We start from the raw sequence: 26,204 nt of genomic DNA on the forward strand, positions 1-26,204 counted from the left end.
TCCCACTGACCCTAATCCAGTGCAGGCGTCACTGCTGTATGTACACGAATCAAACCGATGCAGCCCTCTGCGGCTGCTTATCTGATGACTGAGTTGGGCCATCTCCACGTTTGTGCATGTTGTTGTCCCCAGGTGATAAAAAGTCAGCAGATAATCACATCAGGGAAGAAATGAACGGTGTGCGTAAAGGTGACATATAAAAGAACATTTCTTAAAAAAGGACTGGCTGGTCGATGACGTCCGATACACGAGAGATGATGTTTTTCTGTGGTGGTGAAAGTGACAGTGGGATAATGATCAGAGCAATAAATAACAAAATAAAGAGTCATTATGGCTAGAGTAGCAATAAAAAATATTCAACTAGATTCCGTCTGATCCAGGTCCAGTGGGTGCAGTTGCTCAGTGAAGAACTTGGCTGAGCTGGGTGGGGTGATTGGGTGGAGGGGGGTGCTTCAGTTTGTGTGACTTTTACGGGTCAGGTGTGCATGTATCTGTGTGTGTGTGTGCGTGTGTGTTTGTGTGTGTGTGTGTGTGTGTGTGCAGGTGGGGTAGTCATGAAAGAGACAGAAGGAGTAGTCTTTTCTCTCGGGTCCAGCCCCTCGCCCCTTCTTTGCAATTTTTTTTTTTCATCAATTATTTCCACCCCCCTCCCTTTGCGCACACACATCAGCACTCACTCACACAAAAACACACACTGGTACACAAACACACCCTCCGTTCAAAGTTCAAGGTCCTTAGAGATTTGGGTGGCAATGTCCCGAAAAGCTAGCGGTGCCCCCCAGAGTCGCGTGTAGCGCACCCCGTTAGAAGTCTCGGAGGTGCCCGTGGAAAGATGGCACACCTCGGCCTCGAAAGCCACGCGGCCCCCTGCCACGCCATGGGTGCAGGAGAGCAGAAAGGGGCCAGCATGGTGGACCTGGCAGCCACATCCGAGCGCCGCCTCCCGCAGAGCCAGTACCACCTCCGCAGGGTCCCGCCGCACACCGCCTCTCAGATCCCAGCCACGTCCGACGGCCCGGGGCTCGGACGCTTTTTGATACCCAGGTAGATGGCAACTAGAGACCGGAGGAAACATGAGAGAAATGTTCAAACATCGGACCACAGCTGTCTTATAACTTATAAACTCATCTGTTTTCAACGTGCTGACATGTACTGACCTTGTGACCGCAAATCTCCTGATTCCCTCAGATTCATTTGTGACCCTGCAGGACAAACAGGCAGGGTAAGAGGTAATCCACCAGAGCACGACAAGCCTTATGATCAACCCATAACTCTCAGATGAGATGGCATTCAGCAGTGGATACCACACAGGGAGACCAAGCAAGCATCGACAACAACAAGCACGTGATGTGCAGAACGGTGTGTGCTCACCTGGCAGGAATACACTCTCACCTTGTATCGCTCGTAGTATTTACATCATGCATCTATAAATGCAGTTCTTGACTTGTAACTACTTCTGCACATAACACTACACATTCCCAATGATTCTTCTTAACAACACATGGAATAAACATTTAATGGCTTTCAACCCATGAACCACAGATACAAAATGAAACCATAAAACCATCTCTAAGGGTAGATTTATCACAAAACACTAGTTAAATAACATCGATCCTGAAACTGAAATGTGAAAACAACAATAAATGAATCTTCCTTGATTCTACCATGCTTGAAAGCAAGTGTGTGGGACCTTGACAGTATGAAGATGATTAACAAGTCATGCAGACAAGCAATAACTCATAGATAGAGGTATGAAAAAAAGTCGACAGGCATTCATGGACTTGAAATTCCTGTGTGAGCAGGCAGACAGATGGGGCAGCACAGGCAGACAAGAAAAGAAGCGAGAGACATGGGAACTTACTAACTGTTTTTGATCCTTGTGGAAGAGTACAACCCGAGACTGATTTGTTTGAGCCCTGGCGCTTGGACGGGTCAAGGTTGACCCTGATGCCATGACAGGGGAAGCACAACAAGATAAAGATGGAGAAAAAGAGGGAATATGGGGTAAGAGCGGGGGGTTGGGGGGGGTGGGGATAAGAGAGAATATAATTGAATCACAGGAGAGCAAGTGGTGGAAAAGAGCGCAGCGCGGGAGCTGATTGGCAAGGATAAAGCTGAGGTTTGATAAGATTAGACATGTGTGATTATGACGACTGGGAGGGAGAGGGGAGCAGAGGATAATCCAGGGCCACAGAAGGACTTGCCAAAAGGCCTGGGTGAATAAAATGTTCTGATAAGCATGGATCCATACCCAGGCTGTGCTCAGGCTGAAAGGAATCACTGTCAACACTACATGATGTCACAAAGTTGATTTCCTTGGTTTGATTTAATGTGAATCGTGTCTTCTGAGGACATATTCTGCATTAGAGCCAAATGCTCTTTAGAGCAGCAAATAGTCACTGAAACAGCAGAACAAACCATGAACTGCAAAAATTATAAGCTCCCAATCACAGGAATACAAATATCAGGGCCCTTGTGCTCTGGGGCCTCGTTACAGAAACTTGTTGGAACCACACCAACAAAAGTTGGAAATCCTATCTTTTCTCCGTTTAGGATGACATTTAGGATTTTTGGTATGATAGGAACATGTTTACTAACTGCATTTAGGAAAACGCCTAACTCGTCTCTGTTGTTGAACTGTTACAGAACTGTCCTAACTGAAGAAGTTCCTGTAGGAATCCTCAGTTAAGACGGCACAGAGCCTGTCCTATATTCAAAATAACTGCGGACAACAGAAGCACTCCTGTTGTAAGGTCTGTATGACAATGACAATACAGATGAGGAACATGAGCACCAAAATGTATGATTAAAAGGCTACTCAAAGCACAACTGTTTTAGGTGCTAACACTTATGTAAGCCTGTTGGAGAAGCTAATACTGATGTTAGTCTATTGGAGAAGCTAACACTGTTGTTAGCCTATTGGATATGCTAACACTGATGTTAGCCTGATGGAGGAGCGAACACTAATGTAAGCCTGTTGGAGATGTTAACACTGATGTAAGCCACTTTGAGTAGCTAACACGGTTATTAGCCTATTGTAGACGCTAACACTGATGTTAGCCTGTTGGAGAGGCTTACACTGATAGTAGCTTGTTGAAGAAGCTAACGTTGTTGTTAGCCTGTTGGTGAAGTTAACACTGTTGTGCGCCTGTTGGTGAGGCAAACAGTGATGTTAGCCTGCTGGAGATGATAACATTGGCATTGTCCTGTCAGCTTCTAATTTCCTGGGGTAAGGGTATATATCCTATCTGTGACATCTGCAGTGAAAGGATTGGTTTGACATTTTCTTGCTGAGTGTTAGTTGATAAGATCAATGCCATTCTCATGTCTGTATGCCAAATATAAAGCTAAAGTCAAGATTAGCTTAGCAACTATTAGCTTATCTTAGATGAGAGTTTGGAAACAGAGGAAAACAGCTAGCCTTATTTTTACAATTAAAATATTTTCTATTTGTCCAAAGCTAAGCTAACAGACTCCTAGCCGTAGTACCTTCATAGTAAATGCACAAACATTCGAGTGGTATTGATCTTCTCTTCTAAATAAACAAAATAGGTTCAAGTGTCCAAAATGTTGAACTATTCCTTTATAATTGTACCCATTTTAAAGTATTAATCACTGATCTACCGTGATGCTACATTTTAAAGACCTAACATTTTTAAATAAGAGTATTTTCCAGTCTATGAGAGGACTGCTTCCAACCTATCACACCTCATCAACAAAAATACATCAACACAACCTGGTGTTTTCTTCTCCCGCTGTGATATGTGACGTGTGATATGTGACGTGTGGCGAGCATCTACCTGCGCGTGAGTTTCGAGGTCAGCTTGGTGAAGAGGTTGGAGGTTGCCCTGGTGCGGGCGTGTGGCAGAGGGCTGGCGTCATGGTGGGACAAGGTGGGTGAAGTGGGTGGGGCTGAGTACACCGGGGGCCCACGGTCCCTCAGCTGTCCCCCGTGAAAGGTGCTGCGGATTGTTGAGCCGCGGGTCAGGCGGCATCTGTCCGAGGAGGAAGAGGAGGAGGCGGCTCCGGCCCCAGAGATGCTGAGCGTGGAGGGAGACGCTGCAGTCATGCGGTGGCCCAGAGAGCTGCAGGGAAGACGGGGAAGTGATTGTGTTTCTTTATAATAATTTTTCTGAAATGTTTATAATTTATTTAGTTAAACACCCCATTCCCCTACCCTTGGCTTAAATGGTTCCATTCATAGCTTCATTGCATAAAACTATTTCAAGTATTTATGGATTATTTTGCTTTAAAGCTTTCACACACATTGACTTTCTCCTGGTACTGACATCTACAACAGACTCTGCTATATCTCTACATACCATTGTGTAGAAGCTAAGGTGGCTCTTAGTGCTTCACAGCTAACAAGATGGAGGAAATACGTCTACTTTTGTCAGATTTGGAAATGTGGTCATAATCTTGGTAGAACTGTACAAAGTGAGTCGGCAAGTGTCCAAACACAAAATGTACTGAGAAGTTCTATTTCAGTTTTTTCACACGTCCTCCTTACAAAAGAGGAGCTGAAGGTGTTGAATGCTACCAGGCAAAGTAACTGGAGCATCCATCTTACACCTACCTTTTAAAGTTAATTACCATTTGAGCTTTTTATGTTACTGCGTACACAACAGGTCCATATTCTATGTGCTGATGTGGTACCTTCTTTGACATCCATTAAAAGATGTGTACTGAGATATATGATTGTGACTGAAGTGATACCTGTTGTCTTTGCCGTTCTGCAGAAGAGAGTGTCTGTCAGCGCCCGAGCGGTCCGTGCACACATATGTATTCCGGCGTGTCATGGCGCTTCCGGGGATGTTATTCTACAGAGAGAGCGCAAGAAGGTAAGAGGCAGATATTATCTAAGAGTCACTTTGATATTCAGTGGAACCAAATCTTCTATACCTTGTTACAGTGTCACCTTCAGTATACAGGAGCACAGTGTCTCAATATATGAATGACACAGTTCCTAATACCAGGGGTGTAACACAAAGCTGTATCTTTTTATTCTGCAAAAACATCTGTTGTATTTGTCTGCTGTCAGGTTAGACCTTCAAACATGTTGTAAACAGAGGGTAGAAACACTATTACGGTAAAATGAAACAGCATAACTCTCATGAAAGTAAGTCCATAAACATATCATTAAAAAGTGACACGATCGCTGTTGACCCTCGGCTCAGGAGCCCTGTTCGCAAAACCCTGGCCCCCCTTCAGACCATCATCTGAGACTCACGTCTCCTCCCTACCTTTGGAGGAAATCTATCATTTACCGTGGTGGCAGTCATGTCTTTGCGGCGGTCTGGGATCTCAGACTTGTTGGGGTTGTTGGCACTGCTGACCATTGGGCTGGAGGGAGGGAGGCTGTGGCTCCCCATCACGCTGCAGCTGGCCTTACGAGAAGGCATCCGACCCTCCCGCAGCTCCCGGTCGCCCGTGCTGGTCGGGCTCCGTTTGGGGTGCATGACGGGCATGGAGGGCCCGCCTTTGTTGTGGAGGACAGCAGAGCAGAGACACACAGGGACTCATATAAGGAATATTCTGCATATAGGGCAGGGACTGCAACATATAACCCAGCCATACAGCCTGATGTTAGGAACAAAAGACCCATAATAAGACTCCAGGTGAAGACATGTTGACATCAGCCAGGTTAACAGTGCATCTTACCTGACCAAATCTTGAGCTCTGAGTCTTTATGTCTTTCTTCCCCGTTATCAACCGACTCACAAGTGACTTTTATTTCAGATAAAAACATGTGTGTCAACACATGTACAGCTCATTTAGAGATGAGGAGTTAAGAAGTTAGAGAAGAGACTCACAGAAGTCGCTGTGTCGTCGCTGCCTGTGGTAGGTGGAGGCACTGCGCTGGGTCTTGCTATGTGAGGAGGAGGTGGAGGAGGAGGAGGAGCCAGTGGCGGAGGAGTGCTTGTTGGTCCCGTTGGTGATGGGGCTTGGTCGTACCCTCGCCAGGGACAGGCTACTGGCTGTGCGAGCCTCACTGGCCTCCTACAACGTCCCAGTGATATCAGATAGAAAGGTGTCAGAGAGTGTGACACAGTGTGGTGTTTGAAGGCATCACAGCCAGAATGAAAGATGGCTGATTGAATGTAACAGCAGGTTTCAGTCTCCCTCGTATTCATTCAAGATTCTGATAAGAGGGTCAAGGTACTGAACCTCAGTGTTTACTGAGCTGATTGAGATGTGACGGTTCAAAGACGGTTACATTCAAGTTACAATCTCCGTTTAATAATGTCACTGGATGATGGAAGAGAGGTTCAGTCATCTTAGAAATAATTTTACTAACCTGCTCCTAAAAATATATAACAGAGGGGCATTAGCACATCATATGCAGTGTCAAAGATTACAGATTAGGAGGCACTGCAGTCTTAATAAAGATCCTTCTCCTCTGGGTTAAGTTAAGTTATTACACATTTAAAATCTACCAGCTGATAATTCATTTGTGTGATATTTTTTCCATTTTATTGACGAGCGAGGAAGATGTCTGTACAATGACAGCCGAGTTGTAAATAATTCATTCTAACTGTAGTTTATACTTCATTTAAACTGACTTATTGTATGACTGTTTGTTTTAAGACATAATTAAAACACATGCATTTAAAAAATGGTTAATTTTTTCAAAATTCATTATCGAATAATTATTGTATTTGGCACCCATATGGCAAAATATGGCAAAATACCCAGCACAGCATATGTAACTGGTGATCTAGGAAAAGGTCAGCCTGGTATTTCTTCCATTGCCAGTTGCTCTGGTGAGTGTGTAAGCTAAATACTTAAGATGAATAAATCCTGGGTCTCCATCAGGGGGTCACAGACCCCTAGGGGGTCCGTGGATTTACTCCAGGGAGGATCCATATTAAAGTTTTTTTCAAAATTTTAAATGTGTCTGAAAATACAGATTAACGTGAATCCACATGTTATTAGCAAACATCAAGTCACAAATAAATAACCAAGCTAACCTAGCCATATGCTAAATCTCTGTGCAACACCAAATCCATATCTATGAGCTAGTCAGCTTCATATTATCTGTATTATTATCCCAATGTCTGAACATTCGTGTCATCCACAGTGGTTTGTTTGTAACAATCGAGCAAAGACTCCGACAAACCCTCCACCTCAGAGACCACTGGAGAAACTGCAGAGTGAGGCTAGCACGCCTGACATTTGCCATGCTACAACTGCTGCTGATTTATTTATACATGGCACTATAGGCCACCCTACATGTAACTGTAGGCCCAATTTAATATGCAACAGAATGTATACAGTAGATGTAGTGGGGGGTCCCTGCTCCATCTCTACCAGCTAAAGGTCCTTAGCCTGAAAAACTTTGAAGAGCCCTGGCATAAGTTAATACAGTGTAGATCTATAACTCACATCGCCTTTGCGGCCCAGCAGTAAGTAGGTGGCGGTGACCTCGTTGTACTTCTGATTGAGCAGAGAGTCCTTGATTTCCTCTGGAGTGAAACCCATCCCGACCATCACCTCTGTGGAACACAACAACCACACATGACAGGTGAGAACAGAGACGGACTTCATCTTAAACTGCTTTCAGCTACACTGACCATGTTTGTTTGCAGCTGCAGTGACAGTGTCCCGGCCGACTTACCGATGCGGGCTGGATCACTGTAATCTTCAACAGGTTCTATATGGGGCTTCAGATCGTCCCCGTCATACCCTGCATTTATCCACTTGTCCTTCATGACTTGCTGTAGAAACAAAAAGTAAATAAAAGCTTAAGTTTGAATTCCACATGAGCAAAGTTACGAGTTAGGAGCTGTGTGTCTGGCACCCTCACCTCTAGGGTGCAGCGTTTGGAGGGGTTGAGCACCAGGAATCGGCGAAGGATCCCCTCACAGTCTGTGGACATGTAGAAAGGGACGCGGTACTTCCCCCTCAGCACGCGCTCCCTCAGCTCCTGTTGGCCGAATCAGTCACGTTACACATACAGCACATTTAGATTCAGCTGCAAAATCACACTTCAGAGTAGAAATATTGTTTTGTTTTAAAGATGCTTTTATGGGGCATTTTTGCCTTTATTTTACAGTGACAGTAGAGACAGAGACAGAGACAGAGACAGGACGAGCGAATCGAACTACAAACGCTGCGGTTACACTCTCGGCTACTACTCATCCCACTCATAACAATCACTTTGGTTTATACCGAACTTTTAATTAAAACACATATCCAACACTACATAAAAGTCTTTCAGCTCTGTGATAAGACCAGTCTGATGTAATGGTGTCTGTTGCATAAAAATGTAAATCCCCAGGTCCCTCGCTGCAGGCAGTATGCTGGGGTGCGGTCAGATATGAGAGGGGTTAAAGACACATTTGTCTCCACCCTCTGGTAGAGCTCTGGGGGGCCATTCATTGCCATCTGCTGGATTTTTGGATAAAAATACTATTTGTACTATTTTTTTGTTAGCAGCAGTTCTACTACAGGGTACAATGACAGTACAGCACGCAAACAAAGAGAAGACAGAGAATAATGTTTCCACTCTGCTGTATATCAGCAGGGTGACATCTGGAAGAGAAATACATCAGGTACTATGCACATGTAAACCTGAGGTTAGTCACATGGCAACAATAAGATTATATAGTGTATAAAAACCTGATTAGGACTTTTTTGTATTTACTTTGTACACACTAAACATTGACTTCATTAGTCAACAGGTTAAATCTTTATTTTAATCTTGAACTTTTCTGATACCTTCTGAATGTTTCAGGGTGAAAAGTCTTTAGAGGTTGCCAGGAGACGGACACAGAGGCAAGACTGCATGAAGAGCATCATGAAGGCATATTAACAGTGTCCTCAACAACAAGTGGGATCTTTGAAGTCCCATGATTTTCATCAAGACTCATGTAGAACATACCGTACATACTGTAACTGTACACCGTCCACACATAACACCAGTTTTTTGATCGTAACTGATAAGAATGAATGGCTCTGAAGAGTAATGACTAAAACACTTCAGTACCAAAGGGATTTCTGAATATTTTCTTATATGTTTATATGTAATATACCCTGATCAGCCACAACATTAAACCACAGACAGGTGACGTGAATAACATTCATCATCTTGTTACAATACAAAGTTCTGCAGGGAAACCTCTGGTCCTGGAGCTCATGTGGAGGCCACCTGACAGGCAACAATCACTCAAACACCGCTGCAGACCAGCTACAGCCCCTCATGGTAACCCCACTCCCCAGTGGCAGTGCAGGGTGAATTAATTTAAGGGATCCTTATCAAAAAAGTTTATGTTATGTGATATGCATTGTTTTAGATTTCTATGCTCTCAAATATCAATAATGGCCTCGAAAATCTGTTTTTCAAGGGCAAATTTTAACCATAATTCACTGCCACTTTTTATAGGAATATATATATATATATATAGCAAGCAGTAATTTAAAGAATTCAAGTAAATTACTAAATGTGAACTGTCAAGTAACTGAACTGAGTTATAAAGCAGCCAGTAAGAATATTTTTTTGTTTCTTTCACTGGAAAAGAAGAAAAAGAAGGAAGACCGGAGGAAAGAGTCCTGGACCATATTCAAAACAGGATGCCATGACTGCATGTCACACACTGAGCCACTGAGCCATGAGGGGGCCACTACAGCCCTGGATTTGATTCAGACTTTATCAAACTACCCCAAAGGGCAGAAAAGGGCTGTTCTATTAAACTGTATCATCCACATTCAGCCCCAAAATTCTGCTCTACATGACTTTCAGACAGCACAATACAGTCCCTCTCTCCCTCCATCCACTTGCCTTCAGGTTCTGCCCGTCAAAGGGCAGTGAGCCGCTGACCAGTGTGTAGAGGATGACTCCAAGACTCCAGACGTCCACCTCGGGCCCATCGTACTTCTTGCCCTGGAAAAGCTCAGGGGCAGCATAGGGCGGCGAGCCACAGAACGTGTCCAGCTTGTTGCCCAGCGTGAACTCGTTGCTGAAGCCGAAGTCGGCTATCTTGATGTTGGCGTCGGCATCCAGCAGAAGGTTCTCCGCCTGAGTCATACAAACATGGATGCAGAAGAGGAGGAGGCAGGGATGGGCAGCGGGAGGGGGGGGAGAGAGAGGGATGTGTACAGAGAACAATACGTTGGGGGAGGAAAGGGGGGAGCAGCGGAGAAAATGATTGGATGGGGGAGGAAAGAGAGGAATGAGAAAGTAGGAGGACACAAGAATGGGAGTTGTGATGGAGGAGAAAAAGAGAGCGCGCATGAGAGACAGATGGGGAGGGGGGTGGTGCTTGCGTGTTGTCCAACAACACAGATACTGGACATGACTCATACTGTACGTACTGTATGTCACTGTGAGTGTTTAGGAATGTAATAATCCATGAGAACAGGAGCAGGCTCTGACTTCCCCCTACCCTCTCCAGCTTGGTAAAAAAACCAGCCTCTCCTCTCATCAGTGCTTTCCTGTGCGATTAGGATGTGAAAGGGCCCTTTTCACAGACACAGATTAAGACTAGTCCCAGATTATAACTTTCCGTTCAGTGTAATCTGTCAGTGAAAGAAATGTCCCAGTCTTGGACTAGCCTTAATCCGCCGTCACTGAAAGCAGCCCAAAACATCTTCTGAGCGTTCTCACCTTCAAATCTCTGTGGACAATGTTCTTCGTGTGGCAGTAGTGGACAGCGGAAACAATCTGTGAACACAAGGAGACAGACGAAGCTGAAGTGCTGACGATTAATGTGAGGATTGGTACAATGTGGCATCAGAAGGCCGGGTGTATTCCTACCTGTCGAAATTTGGCTCTGGCTTCAACCTCCTTCATTCTCCCATGAGACACGAGGTAGTCGAACACTTCACCTGTGAGTGTGGACAGCACAGACAGGTCAGGCAGCTCATAAAACCAGAAGCACTACAGCCTTGTTATTATTTGATTATATAGTGCTCAGATGCACAATCAATTCCAATCACATCGTTCACTTATTATTTATGAGGGTGTCAACTTTAACTTTATTGTCCTCAAGGGAGTATTTGTCGAGTAGCCACACAAAACAAAGACTGTAGATACACAGCCTGAAAGGAAACATTCTGGGAAACACACTTTGTCACTTTCTTGCGCAGAGTTAGAGGAGACAATAATGGATATATATCACACAGCGTTAGAGGTGGGGCCCGTTCATTCCTATGAAAACCGCTCAGTGGTGCACGTAGCCAAAAAATCAGACTGCTCCAGTATAAAATGTCCCAGATTTCCGTGTTGTGGGCCCATAAAGTGTGCACATGGAGACTTCCGCCGGTTGAGCCGGCTAACTTCCAGTTTAGCCCTTAGTTAACTTTGCTAGCTCTTCCAGACTGTCTAAATGTCATCTGACCGCATGGATCAAATTCTGGTAGTCAAAAACATTTATCCATCGTTCTATAGCAGCTTCTTTCACAATGTTAGCTTGGGAAAAAGTATTTTGGGCCACTTTGCATCAGGTACCATTGTAATTACATGGTTTAGGCAATATATAGAACTATATAGCATTAAGACAGATACAGCTAGCCTAGCTGTGTCCCAAAACAACAACATCTGCCTACAAGCACCTCTAACGCTCATCAATTAACAGCTTACAGTGGCTATTATGATCCATGACAGTCATGTTAGGGAGATGACATGTTCAGTGCTGTACTCATTCATACATATTGACACAACAGTGACATTTATTAACACGATGTGTGTGCATGTGCATGCATTACTGTTAAACCCCATACAGTATTTCATTCAATGTCATCAAATCTGGTAACATCCTTTGATTCCTGAGACCAGACAGATTCACACCATCTCTTTCATTACTGCCACATACTGTGAGCTCTCACTCATGGCAGGAAATATTGGACAGAAAAACCTCTTTTCAAAAGGAAGAAGAAGAAGAATTCCTTAGGGACTGTATGAAAATTATTGAGGTATTGTTGGTGCAGTTGAATTTTATATTTTATTTTACATATAAAAAAGAGCAAACCCATCCCCAGTGTTATTAGTTTCTTTGGACTGTTGACTAAGAAAGAAGTGCAACACTCCCCCCACAATATCTAAAAGTAATTTCTTTATGAAAAACAGTGAAAGTACAGCAGCTATCTGAACTATGAAGTGTTTATGCTTTGGCTGCTTTGTCTTACACCCCATGATATTATTTCTACACCCTGAACTCCAAATCATAAAAATAAACGTGATTTTTTCTTTTCAAAACATTTCACAGGGAAGAATGAAATAAAATATAAATCTGGGATTACAAAGAGATTTAAGACCCTCCCCTCCTCTCCCCCAACATATTTTGAGGACTCCACTCAAAAGAACATAACCCCATCCCTTTTCTGACCTGCCACCCCTCCCAAAAATGTCTGTACAGTCCCTTAGATGTTGTTTAACTCCCCGATATCTCCTGTTGATCTTTTCGCTCCAAATTAAAGTAATATGGGCTTGAAAGAAAGCCTCATTCGAAACTGTGTCTGTGACATTCTCCAAGGTCACAGTGAGCAACCAATATGGTTAGGGCCAAAACACAGACAAACAGGATTGGTGACAAGAAATGGACACAAATAGAAACATGAAAGAGTCTCATGAAAGAAGAATAAAGCAGCATCAGCACAACGTGCCGACATTAGTCCTGAAATTGTGTTTAAAGTCGGTTTTAACAGCAGCATCGTTACTGCACAGAGGCTGCTCAGTTATGTATGTTGTGGCTCCATACTCTATTAAGTTTGAATGGAGAGCCATAGAAGGGGAGAGTCTACTGTTATATTATGGTGACTACATGCTCGCTCTGAGTGTTTGGATGGGCAGAGAGTGAATTTAATGTCACTATAAACACTACATTTGTGTTTAAATCAGTTGAAAAAGACAATGGAAGTGGTGAAATGATTCTACTCTTGTCCACTTCATCTCAACTTAATACATGAGCACCAGAACATGACTGAGACAGATAGATGTACACTGTGAAGACGGGACATCGACTGATTTTAGGCACTAGCTCCAGACTGTGTACAGTCCAAGATTAAACCACTAAGATGTCTAATACAATTGAATTGAACTGTCTTCAGCAACAGTAATGGTACAAGCTATCACTTCTATTCATTTCCCCAAATGTAGAGGGAACAAAGCTGCAGATGATAAAGGAATATGTCAACATTTTTTGACAAATATGCTTATTATTGCTGAGAGTAGTAGTTCATGTAGGTGACTGTAAATGTGAGACTACAGCCAGCACACGATCACCTCAGCTTTGTATTAAGGCTGAACGCACGGGGAAACAGCTAGCCTAGATCTGTCCAAAAAAAAGGTGAAAAAGAAAAATCTGCCTACCAGCATCTCCTGACTCATTGTGAATGTACTGAGGGCTAAGTGTTGGTCTATTTGTTGGCCAGGTTCAATGACTTCCTGGAATCTGGGCAAATTGCCTGGCAACATCATGGTAACCACAAGAGTGTTGAAGGTGGATTTTTAAAAGTTCGGACAGAGTCTGTTAGATATGGCATGTGCATTTTTATTAAAAATAATATGTCAAACTATTCTTTTAGACTGTACATCAGACATGGAAGGGAAAGACAAGAATTTCCTGTTAAACGGGAATTTCCTGTTTTCCTGTTGGACATGACGGCAGATGTACTCACCTCCACTGGCGTACTCCATGATTAGGTAAAGGGTCTTATCAGTCTCAATCACCTCGAACAGCTGCACTGTAGCCCAAAACAGAATCAGATTAAAATCAAATATATATATAAGCAAATCCTGCTCACATTAGAAATGATAGCACAGCCGTCTGCCTGTCTGTCTTAATACCAAGCAACCCGCTGCTAATGCTGTGGGGGGTTTTGATCCATATGGCATTTCAGCTTAATAAATCCAACCTCGTGACCTCTATACGACGGCGCTCGCTTCAGCTCGGTCAATGAATGTTCTAAAGCTTATTCAAAGCATTACACTTCCGTCTGGTCACACACATGGAAGTAAAACACACGCATGGACGCACACACAGACACACAAACGCAAAGCCCATTGAGACGTATGGACAGTATGTGCCTTACCTATGTTAGGGTGATTTAAGCCTTTCATTATTCGGACCTCCCTAAAGAGCTGGAGAGAAGAAACAACATTTCAATGTCTTGATAACATCAGACATACAGAAATCTTATGTTGCAGTCAAAATGTGACATTGTCTCACTTTGATTTAAGAAAGATTTGTAGCAATGATAACATCATATTCATGGCAAATACATTAAGATTATAAAGATCCATGTACTGTATGTTCTAAGCATTCTCTGGCCCATGATCCTGTATGTACAGTATGTCCCAGAAATCATATGAACCCAGAGAACTGTCATGTGAAAATGAATATGGTGGACTTTTTCTTGGTAGGCATTTTCTTTTCAGGCCTCTCATTTTAGGCTGATGGTTGCTAATTTCAATATCTGAAACTAGGACCATCAAAACATTTGTAATGTTTCTTAATTTTTTACATTTGAAGTAAAAATGACTTCTTCTAAGCAAACATTTTAATGTTAATCTTGATTTCCATGATTTTCACAGTTCTACCAAAGAAAAAAAAAGTCCACTGAATGGCAGATGTTGATCATCACCAACCTGTTTATCATTAAATGTTTGAAGCCAAAAACTAAACTGTCCACCAGATTTACCTGAAATAACTTCATGAGATGTGAATGTCTTTCTGACATACAGAGTGACAACCTCTTCATCAGAGGTACAAGATAAAACGGGGTGAAGAATAATGTCTTAACTTTTATTTAATTCTCTTCATCGTAAATTTGGCAGATTGTGCCTTTAACTGGTTAACTTTAATATTGTTTTCCAAATGCAAACTGTAGCATTCAAAGACCTGCAGCTGCAGCATCTGACATTCATGCAGCTCCTCCCTGTGGTGTCGAACATGAGGTGGACTCAATAATTTACTATACTGCTGGGTCACAGTCACGATTTGTCCTGAGTAATGTTTGGAGGTTAATTGGTAACTAACATGGGAAGTGACCCAACTGTATCCATAGTCACTAACATGGAAAAGTCAGATACATGTCCTCGAGTGATGTCACTTGAGGCAGAGTCGGTTAAATCTGATGACTACAAGTTTGAAAATGTAAAAACTCTCTACATGTGACAGAGGCTCCAGGCTAAATTATACACTATTAGCATAACTCACCCGAACCTCTGACCATTGTTGGTAATGTAGAGACCATAATAAGGAGCACAATGCCAAGACTGTGGATGACTTTTGTAAATGTCCCTATAATGTAGAAAGTGAGTTTTCCATGTCTTTTTTTATTATTAAATCAGGTCTATGTGTGAATACATACTGTGACAGTACCAAAATGCTCAAACCCACAGAGAAATGCACACAGCCTATGTTCAGAAACTGAGCCTTTAGATGAGCTGTCACGACTTCCGTAACGTTGTGATGGGCATGAGAGCTGACCAATCAGAGCAGACTGGGCTTTTAGGGAGGGGTGTCTTAAAGAGACACAATTATTTGTTTTTTTGAACATTAAAGCTTGTGAACATCTGCTAGCGGACACCCAGAATAAGAGTATGAGCCTGAAAATGAGCACAATATGGGAGCTTTAATACAGTACTCCATAGTCTGGTGAAAGGAGTGTAAAGGTTACATTAAGTGCTGCTTGGTTGTTTATCATAAAGTCTTTATAGCACACTAATGTGCCAACAACTCTGCTACAAACCAAAATAAACCCTAAGAGACTGGGGTTGGACCAGTGCAAGTCCTAAAAATAACAGTATCACTTTCGGCCTCTAATAGTCATCCAAATGAGAATTTGCGAGGGTGATAATGACCAACAAAACCTCCTCATCATTAAAACACAACAACAAATGGCCCACACACAAATGTGATGAATCTTCAGCCAAAAACAGACCAACTTCTACTCTCCGTCCGAGCTCTTCTCACTGCGTGTGATACGTCTACTCTGGGGGATATATTTGTACACTTTGCCAGAGCAGAGCAGGGGATTAAATTTGAGCCAGCTCCCCTGGTTTCGTGTATATAACAGTACACTCTCTCAGCAAAAGGACATCGCTGAAAAACCAGTGACTCTCCTCCTCATCATCAACTCCAACTAGGGAGAAAAAAGATGGTGCGATAAGCTTTTCCATCCTCTTTTCTCAATCCTCCCCCTCTCCTATTTTCCGACGTGTCTCCCTCCATTCCCTCCTCCTTCATTCAATTCCTCCAGCAGTCTTCTCTTCTAGCAGTGCCCCCAACGTCACTGTTGCCATAGCGACCCAGGTATTAAGACCGGGCTCTTTCCCAGCTTCTCCAGCTGTGCTAGAGGGAATCTTGGGATACGTAGTGCTGAAGCCTCTCATCATCCAGGCGTCCCATTAATTCCCTTCTCGTCACGGCAGGGTTGAGCGGTCAGATCCGTCAAAACAATAAACAATCCCCCGGCAACATGTTCGACCCCGGTCATCGCTAATGACCGCAAATAAATAGCAATCCTACGATAAAGCTGACAGGGATAGACACACATGCTCTGTGGCAACAAGGCTCCCGCTTTTAATTACAAATCCAGCAGATGGAAACAGATTGTATTAAAATGTAGGTTTCAACTTGGATGTGTTGTGGCACAAAAAGATACTATCAAAAAGAGACCTAATTCAATGTCTTACATACATGATGTTTCCAGGTGTCCTCCAACATCAGAGAGGCCAGTATAAAAACCTCCTCCTGTAATCTGCCATTTCCTCTTATAAGAAATCCCTCTTCACGGATGTTGAGGTTTGATTTTCTCATCTGTGATTTCACTTCCCTCTTCCTTCCTTCCCTCCTCCCCCTCTTTTACCCACCCCTGTACAATACATCCCCCTCTTTCCTTCTCCCCTCTACATACATTACCGTCCAGATTATGCTAATATGGGCTCTTTCATGTCTTCAGTACTAAGGATTTTCTCGAGCCCACGGGTATGTAAAGAAGCCCGCTATCATCACCGGCCAATTGTGGAGTATTCTCTCCAATCAGTAGCCAATCCTTCGCTTCTCTCCTCAATCCTGTCCTAAATGTTGCACCATTGTTTCTCACAGCAGCCGGTCCAGTCCAAGAAAAGCACCAGGCAGAGAGATAAAAGTTGGGATCACAGTTCCTGTAAAGCATTTCATATTCTAGCCAGGTTAGGTACAGGAAATCCATTTTCTGTCATGATATAAGCACCAGAAATATGATGAGTCAAAGTATCAGGATTACAGAAAGCCAGTGATCAAAAGGGCAACAGACGGCTATGGGAAAGGAAAACAATGAGAACTTGCATTTCTGTACTTAAGCCTTGATAATAATGTAACAACCCAAGGTCATTGGTAGTGGTGCATTGCAAATACACAGATTGAGGAAAAGGTTATTTACAAAAAGAGAATGAAAAGAAGCTAAATGTGACCGAAAGGATTATTTTCTTTAATCGCAGTCTATTCTGGGCAAATCTTCTTGGACATTTTCATAATGTCGTTACCTCTTAAGTGAACGATAGTAACGATTCTGGGACCCCACAATATGTTCAGTTAGTAGGATGCATGACAGAACTAAGGCAGTCCCTTTTCCAGCAGTATTTCTTTAGGGACCCAGAAATCCAGCTCTGCCCCTCCTGCTACTGTAATTCTACATCTCAAGTGCAGAAACACTGGTCTTTATAATGCATGTAGCAACATACAGGCGTCTTCCAGTCAACCTAAATCGACACACATATACAGAACAATTATTTCATCCCTGATTTGATCCTTCTGCTCTGTTCACTTCTTGCCCAGAGGCAGAGGAGCTCTCACAGGCCGAGGGAGGTAGAAAGAGATAAGAGAGAGCGAGGGGCAGGCTAAGTGAGGGAGACACGTTGGCCTATATGTGCATATAAGCATCATTATGGAGAAAAGCTTCATCTGATATTGCCATGTTGTTGTTGTTCCTAGAACATTATAATTAATGTTGCTCCAAGACTGTCATTGCAACTGACCAATCATATGTTTTAATGTCAAAGCTTAGCAACTCAGCAAAAAGCCCAGAAAAATACCCACATGAGAGACGTTTAACCCAAACCCAAACCATATTTACCTAAACCTAACCGAGTATTGTTGTTTCCTAAACCTAACCAAGTAGTCTTGTTTCCTAAAGCTAACCAAGTATTGTTGTTTCCTAAAACTAACCAAGTAGTCTTGTTTCCTAAACCTAACCAAGTATTGTTGTTTCCTAAACCTAACCAAGTAGTCTTGTTTCCTAAAGCTAACCAAGTAGTCTTGTTTCTAAACCTAACCAAGTAGTCTTGTTTCCTAAAGCTAACCAAGTAGTCTTGTTTCTAAACCTAACCAAGTAGTCTTGTTTCTTAAAACTTACCAAGTGTTCTTGTTTCCTAAACCCTACCAAGTAGTCTTGTTTCCTAAACCCTACCAAGTAGTCTTGTTTCCTAAACCTAACCAAGTAGTCTTGTTTCCTAAACCTAACCAAGTAGTCTTGTTTCCTAAACCTGACCAAGTATTTTTGTTGTCTAAACCTAAATAACAATAATGCCCAAGCAGGACATGAACCCCAATGTCCTTGGTCAGATACCTATAATTGACCCATCCAGTCACAACAGCTTGCTTGGTGTGGACTTCACTTGTTCGTCAGTTGCAATGATGGTCCTGGAGCACATTAATGATGATGCTGTAAGAACAACAGCAACATGGTGGTATATTTAACCATGGACAAATATGGGTTTTCTGCATCTTTTGTCTATCTGTGCTTTGATTCACACGTATTCCTTCATTAAATAGTTCTTTAGCTGACTGTGTGAACCAGCTACATGAGCCACACATGACATGGCAGAAAAACTCTTGATTGGTGTGATTGGGAGATCAAATGGAGATATCTGAGCATGTGATCAAATGGCCTTCATGTCAGCCATGTTGTGTCTGGGTGTCTACCAGTCCAGGTCTCCTGCTCCAGATGTCAACCATTCCAACTCTTGAATCAGCCGAGTGTGTGTCACTCTGAGGTTGCCCTTGATAGCTGTGGAAACCGAAAGTGTCCACTGGGTAGCCTCTGACCTTCATGCACAACAAACCTCGAGTGTCCACCATTCAGGCTCAGCACTCAACATGCTGACCAGCAGGAAAAAATAAACCAGTCTATCAAAAGCATCCCTTTTATCATACATCTCTCACAGCGCTCGGCCACCAAACCCAACATCACTGACCACCATACAGCTTCAAAAGCATTGTGGTTTTCTTTATTATCCACAGGAACGTGTGTTCGTGGAAGACAAATTAAGAACACAAACAAAAAAACGATGGGTTGGGTGACCGCGGTTTCAGAGATGAGTCACCCCCTCTCAGGGCAGTGATTAGCCCAGAGAGAGACGAGAGATGATCTGTGGAGCAGAGGTCTCCTCTCGCTCCCATCCAGTCCCTAGCACCTGCCAAACAGCATCACATCCCATGCGCCCTCTCTCTATCAGCTGCTCTCCCATTCCTGCCCTCTCTGAGGAGGAAACAGCTGAGGATAAACCTGAACCTCTTCAAGTCCCTGACGGCGTATCGGTATTTCATTGAATTACATCAATGTGACCAACTCGTCCATATTTCTGATGCCTGGCTGCTGCTTGTGCAGGCAGACAGTATTAGACACTGTAGCAGTGGACAATGAGGACATGATGCACGCACTCATTAATAAACAGGGTAACTCACCTTTTGTAGGCTGGTTGGGTTCAACTGAGTTTTGTCAATGATTTTTATTGCAACCTGGAGGAGAAATAAAGGAGGAAAGTAAAGACATCACCATAACAACATTTTATTATAACAACCTCCATACACGATGCTCAGAAGCCTTTCTTTGCAAAGCTGCATTGATCAGTTAGTTAGTTCATTCATTAGTTGTTCAAAAAAAAAAAAAAAACAACTATTCTGATATTTGATTAATGGTTTCTGTCATTTCTTTAAGCAACATTGTCAAGCATTTACCAGTTCCAGTTTTTTAAATGTGAGCATTTGCTGCTATTCTTTATCACTTATGACTGTACATGAAGAGTCTTTATGTTTTGGACTGCTCGTTGGACAAAGAAACAATATGAAGACCTCACTTTGGGCTCTTGGAAATGTGATAAGCATTTTTCACAATTATTTGACATTTTATAGACCAAGCAATTCGTCTTTCAATAATGAAAATCATCTGCAGATTAATCGATAATGAAAATACCTTTCCAAAATACCAGCTTAGGAAATAACAAATGATGCACTAATAATCATCCATCAGCCATCTTTCAATGGTTTTCAGCCACCTTTTTAAAATAAATCATGTATTAAAGCCTTATAGATAAGTCATAACCCATTTAAAATAACACATTTTGGGTTGCCAGGTTGTAAAAGATCTTTTTTCCCAGTGTTCATCTTTTCTCTTTGGTAGTAATGCAGTTACAAATGTTGGTGATCCATTAAGATGACAGTAAGTGGTCACATGATCCATTCAGTCAAACAACCTAACATCCCAAAAGTTGTTCTTAATGGTTTCTAACTGGGCTATAAAGCTTTATTAAAAGACTTATTAAACATTTAAAAAGCAATTAGTTACAAATCCTTTTATAAAGTGTACCTTATCACAAAGTGGTGCCCATTTATGCCATCATTTAGTATTCAGTGTTTAAATCTTGTCATTCATAAAGCAACTGAACAATTGATTGGAATCCTCTCTCCTACAATTACAGTTTCCTCGGCTTAATATCAGGATGCCTTCACAGAATATAAGTCAATCTAGTAGCATGATGTTGTCTGACTCATACAGATGTGTATGTACAGAAATGTATGTTAGAAGAGATTCAAGTAGATGTCAACATGAAATAATAACATTTACTTCTTTAAAAATATGTAGAAAAATATCATGTTGCAGACTCAACACTGGACCAAACCTCATCTACAGGACACCAGCAACATCATCCTGCAAACATCACTTTTTCTTAATCATCCATGTCCTTCCCCCTCCCTCCCACCCTGGACCTCCGCTACCCCCTGTCTCACCTCCTTGCCCGTCAGGATGTGGCGGGCCAGCTTGACCTTGGCAAAGTTTCCCTTGCCAATGGTCTTGAGCAGACGGTAGTTGCCGATGTGCGGCTGCTCGTCGGAGCACGAGGCGATGGAATTCCTGCACCGGGCGCCCAGCGAGCGGCTGGACTGGCTGGTGGCCTTGTCTGCGCGGCTGGCCCCCAGTGACACATGCTGCAAGAAAAGTGGAGAAGGGGGTTACTCACTGTGCCAACACCAATATCGCATAGAGCAGCCGCAGCAGCAGGCTGGCAGAGGACCTCCAGGACTGCCTGTACCCATTGAGAACTGATGGTCTCCAGAAGCAGAACGATGTGGTGTTAGCACCTTCTGTTTCTGCAGGCTGGTTATGAACCAGCCCAGTCGCCAGGACAAAATGTTCGCAGTTAACGTTGCTGCAAATCACTGATACAGTCACATTTGTATATGTCATAGGCTTTTCTACAAAACATGTCATATCACGTTCACATTACATGTTTCTTACCCAAGTCACATATAGGTGGGGGGGGGGGGGGGGACAAGGACAAGGAGACAATTTCCAGCCTTGTTTGTGGCAACCATGACATGTATTTTAGGGACATAACATGATGTTGTCCTCACCCTGACCAAGTGGTCCTTGTGCCTTAACCTAACCAGAGCATTGGCACAGTATAATCACAGCATAAAATGGAAAACTGAATGGAAAGCAACAGAAGGTTTAACCCATCTGTGGTTTTGTAGAAATGTACATTGCCAACATGTATATTTGTTATTTGGTTGTGTAACCTCTGCTCACCACAGAATATAGATAAAATATGATGTTTATAGGCAGCAACTCAACTGTTTTATGTGAACGGTCCAAGGAACTCCATGCCAGGCTGTGTCATCGTCCCTCAGTGGCTAACTGTTTCACTGACATAAACATGCTTACAATAAGACGCCCGGCTTTATATATAATCCACTAATAGACTGAGAGAGTGCCAGGTCTGTGCCACATTACCAGAATCATTCAACCAGATGTTTGCTGAGCTGAGCTACATGTGAATACATGCCCCTCATTTCTGGGTTAACAGCTGCTGTCCAGCACATGAACACACTGTTTCCATTTTGGCTTCAGTATCATTTTCTTCACAGGTTCACTACTTGACTGCTGGAAGATGTCTTTGTGTAAAGCTAATATTCTCCCTGCAGTCTGAGGTAGCACTGAGGCTTCAACAGGCCTGCAAACAGTTTAGCAGTGCTGCTGCTGCTGCTGCTGCTGCTGCATGTTACCACCTTGATTATGGACCCCGACGCTTCAGAGCATTGTTGTGCAGCAATGATAGAGTCCAAAGCTTGAGTCACAGATCATTTTCAGCCGGGGAAGCAGAGCAGAAGAGAAAGGGAGGACAACAATGTACATTTACACAAACAAAAGCTGGATGTATTACAGTATGAAGCAGCTTCTTGTCATGTGACAAACCGAGCAACGACACAGAGGAGGAAAGACAGAGAATAGATAGTGGGGGGAGGAAAACAAAAGGCAGCACCAGGAGATGGAGAATACAAAGATATCTGATGGAAGAGAGGAGACGAGCACAGGAAGGGAGAGAGGAATATGGGAGGAAAGAGTAAAAGAGGGAGCAGATGCCCGCACAGTGGTCCCTGGCCAGTCCCAGGCCCTGAGGCATCACACTTCCATCCCCCCAGCATGTCATCTTGCTCTCAGCTTCACACACACACACACACACACACACACACACACACACACACACACACACACACAAACACAACCATGCAGCCTTAAGCCCCACCTTCAGACACTCCCTCCTTCCCATGCTTCCATTCCTGTTCTCACGCCCCACCTAGAGCCAGTTCAGACCCCCCTCTCTACAATCTAGACGAGACGACGAGTCCCACCCGGAGGCGTTCGCAGCGACTGTAAGGCGCACGCCAGGCCGAGCCTCACCTATGCCAACACAGCAACACAACATCTCCCCCCGGTCGATCCGCTCCTCTGTCATCATCGCCTAATTGTGGAGTGATGACAGCAGATCCACATCCATTCTAACGGAAGGAACGGATCTGCATTCATAATCAATCATGCACCTCGTAAAAAAAATCTCACACACTTACACACACATACAAACACACACACACACACACACACACACACACACACACACACACACACACACACACACACACACAAATCTACTGGCTTAACCATCCCTCTGTGCTGAAAGCTCTGCTAACAAACAGATGGGGGGGACTGTTGCCAGAAGTGTTTAGGGCAGAGAAATGACATAATGCAACGTCAATCAGTCATGTCACCATTTTGATTTACATGAATGAGGAGTGTGTACAGACAGACAGACAGACAGATAGATAGATAGATAGATAGATAGATAGATAGATAGATAGATAGATAGATAGAGATGATGCATATGCACAGTCTGTTCTATTCTGTCTGCCTCACATGAATACATCCCCCTTGCTTCTCCCCCCTCGTACAGCAGGCCGCTACTGTTTTCCACTGTACTGAATGTATGGCGCTGTCTGACACCCACTGGCTCTGGGGTTGGGCGCTTTGTAGGCTGCGCAGCAATGGACTGCACATCATTTTACGCAGTAATCCCCTCGCTTCATGCGAACAGCCCAGATATCCTCTCTATACATGTATTTTGGCCTCCTGTGCTCTCTTCCCACCCATCCAATTTCTAGGGGAATACGCGCACACGAACGCGCGCATGCACACAAGCACGCACGCACACACACACACACACACTGGCAGCAGCAGCAGCAGCAGCAGCAGCAAGGAGTATAATGTGACATCACTATCTCTCCACAGCCTTATAATAAGAGGTGACGGCTGGTTTTCAGGCTTTCTGCGCATATCCGCTGAGTGTTATCGTATGCGGATGGACTCATTCCGGGCTGTTTGCCTGCCATCAGCTCTTTCCCTGCGCAGACACTCAAGGTTAGCCCATTTTCAAAGAGCTGTACTGCTGAAATATCCGTCCAATATCACCTCCAGAGTCCTTTCAGCTAATGAGGAGAACCAGCCCCAGATATGACCCTCATCCACACTGTGAACAAACCCAGTGAACGCCAAAGGCCACATTTATGAGGAGATCTCCTTCAGAGATGCACGATTTATCTTCTGCATGCACACAAATAGAGGCTATAGGCTGTAATTGCACTTACATGGTCTCCAGTACTCCTGTCGTTTCCAGACGGTAATGCAGATCGAGAAGACATGTTGTTTTCCTTCTCCTCTTTCCCTGAGTAAGAATCACGGTGTGTTTGCGCGGATGCTGTTCACAGGCTCCACAGACAGAATAACATCCGCAGACGCGACCCACCGTCCCAAATCAATCTGCCTCTTCTCCAGCCGGCCGAGCCGCGGTCGAGAGGAGACCTCTGCCTATCATGGCAGCAACGGATATCTGGAGGGGGGGTGTCCTCAAACAAGCTGCATTTTCCACCATGCACTGTGCAAAAATAGGGCCGATCAGCGATGCAGCAGATGCAATGCAATGCAAATCCCGAGCATCGAATAGGTGCTAAACTGCGGTGATGTTTGGCCGGAGCCCAGCGTCTCTGTGGCGACTCTCCACCCCCTGCCTCATTTCGCCATACAAAACAAACACGGCTCCTTCTGGATGTGTGTCATCTCCGTCTGTCATAACACCGACCGAGGGAAGCGTTCTCCTTCAGCCGGCTCCCTCCTCCGGTGCAGCCGCTCGCAGAAAAACACAGCTTACGGTGCAGCGGGGAAAAAGGCCGAAATGTTCAGAAATCGGTATTCCCGGTCGGTGAGATGCGCACCACCGTCGAGTCAGGAGGAGTGCGCACGGACGGGACTTCCGGTCTGTGGTTTTTGAAGTAAAAGCCTTAATGAATCAACAATAATCTATTGCAATATGCAGTCGAGTGCAGTCTGAACAGGTCTGCAGTAAATGAAGGTTATTATGTGAAGTTTAGTTTCAACAGTGAATTAATAATGTATGTTTATAATATTCGTTCGCGTGAATGAGAATAAGAAATGCAAAGCCAGCCCCTTCTGCCCCATCTATGGAAATCTGTCAGGGGGGCCATCATTTTATGGAGGAGTTGATTCAACTATCACTTTGGAATATCATAAGACAAAGATTAGGAAAGTCAGACCATCACTGGTTTCACAATACATGAGAGGTCACCCTGGAATGAGTCTATACAAGTTAATTTAGTAAAGCTGATACTGATACACTGCTAATTTAGGCTGTCTGGGGTTTTTGGCTGTTGGCACAGGTTTAACTCCCTCTGGGTTAGCAAATATAGAAATGCAGTGCTCCCAGGGAGTGTAACCGGGAGTGTTTGTTAGTAGAGTGACAGCACTACTTTTGGTGTCCCACTCAGGAATTGCTCTTGAGTCATCGACGGGTCACTGAAGGTGAGGTGAGGCTGCTGCGTTTCATAATAAAGCCAAAGACACTAGGTTTTTTCTTTTGTATATAAACAAAGTAAGAAAGCAAATGTGTTTCACTGCATTAACAGTGAGAGATACAGATTATATATATACATTATATCATCTTATATTTGAAAATATCTTTATATTTGTGTATTTATTTATGCTATATTTATGTTTCTTTCACTTTCTTCCATTGGTCACTGTGTCTTTATGTTAAGGAGCTGAAGGTAATTGATTGCTTGTAACAGAATAATGCAGGATGCTTTTCATAAGGAAACCAAAAACACACAAAATATTCTATTTGAGCACTTGTGTGGTCTGTGTGTTAACCTGTCTTTCACTCTGTGCCTACAGGGAGAGACCTCACTACCTGTGAGAAGAAATCATCAAATGGGCCTTCAGAGGATGGATCAGCCCCATGTCCTCAGAGATAACCGTTACACTATTATTTTGAAAAGCAAATCCCTGATTTCCTGTCTGACCTGTCTGCCCGTACTGCGCTTGACGCAGCTGAGATGCGCCACATCAGAGATGCTTACAGGTCCACACATACCACAACCCACTGCCGGTTCTACCAGCGTAGATTTGTGCGTAAATTAGCATAAACTCTCCAAAGATGGCCGAAGTACAGAGTGTCACCATCCACATCTCTCATTCATCCGAGGGTGTTCTGCTTTTACATCAGCCGTCTGAGAGAGGCTGTGTGGCAGAGAGGAGCAGTCTGTACTCTGATGTCCAGCTTCATCTTTCAGATACAGCAAATCATTTCAAAACAC

The 26,204-nt window shown here is 43.6% G+C and overlaps 1 protein-coding gene across 1 annotated transcript; it reads right to left on the minus strand.

The window, feature by feature from the left end:
* Positions 1 to 890: 890 nt before the first annotated feature.
* mark4a (MAP/microtubule affinity-regulating kinase 4a) lies at positions 891 to 24,818 on the minus strand. The gene is made up of 18 exons (XM_084374089.1): positions 24,183 to 24,818; positions 20,994 to 21,191; positions 19,671 to 19,724; positions 14,032 to 14,080; positions 13,618 to 13,683; positions 10,757 to 10,827; positions 10,607 to 10,663; positions 9,782 to 10,018; positions 7,808 to 7,927; positions 7,619 to 7,718; positions 7,387 to 7,496; positions 5,814 to 6,000; positions 5,268 to 5,479; positions 4,717 to 4,820; positions 3,801 to 4,085; positions 1,862 to 1,944; positions 1,158 to 1,202; positions 891 to 1,055 (listed from the first exon to the last, which is right to left on the minus strand). Exons 1-18 carry the CDS (start codon positions 24,234 to 24,236, stop codon positions 991 to 993), a joined length of 2,097 nt encoding a protein of 698 aa, XP_084230215.1. The 5' UTR covers positions 24,237 to 24,818; the 3' UTR covers positions 891 to 990.
* Between the last annotated feature and the right edge of the window lie 1,386 nt (positions 24,819 to 26,204).

This window comes from Pagrus pagrus (assembly GCF_965226575.1).
Source record: "Pagrus pagrus genome assembly, chromosome: 14".
Taxonomy (NCBI): Eukaryota; Metazoa; Chordata; class Actinopteri; order Spariformes; family Sparidae; genus Pagrus; species Pagrus pagrus.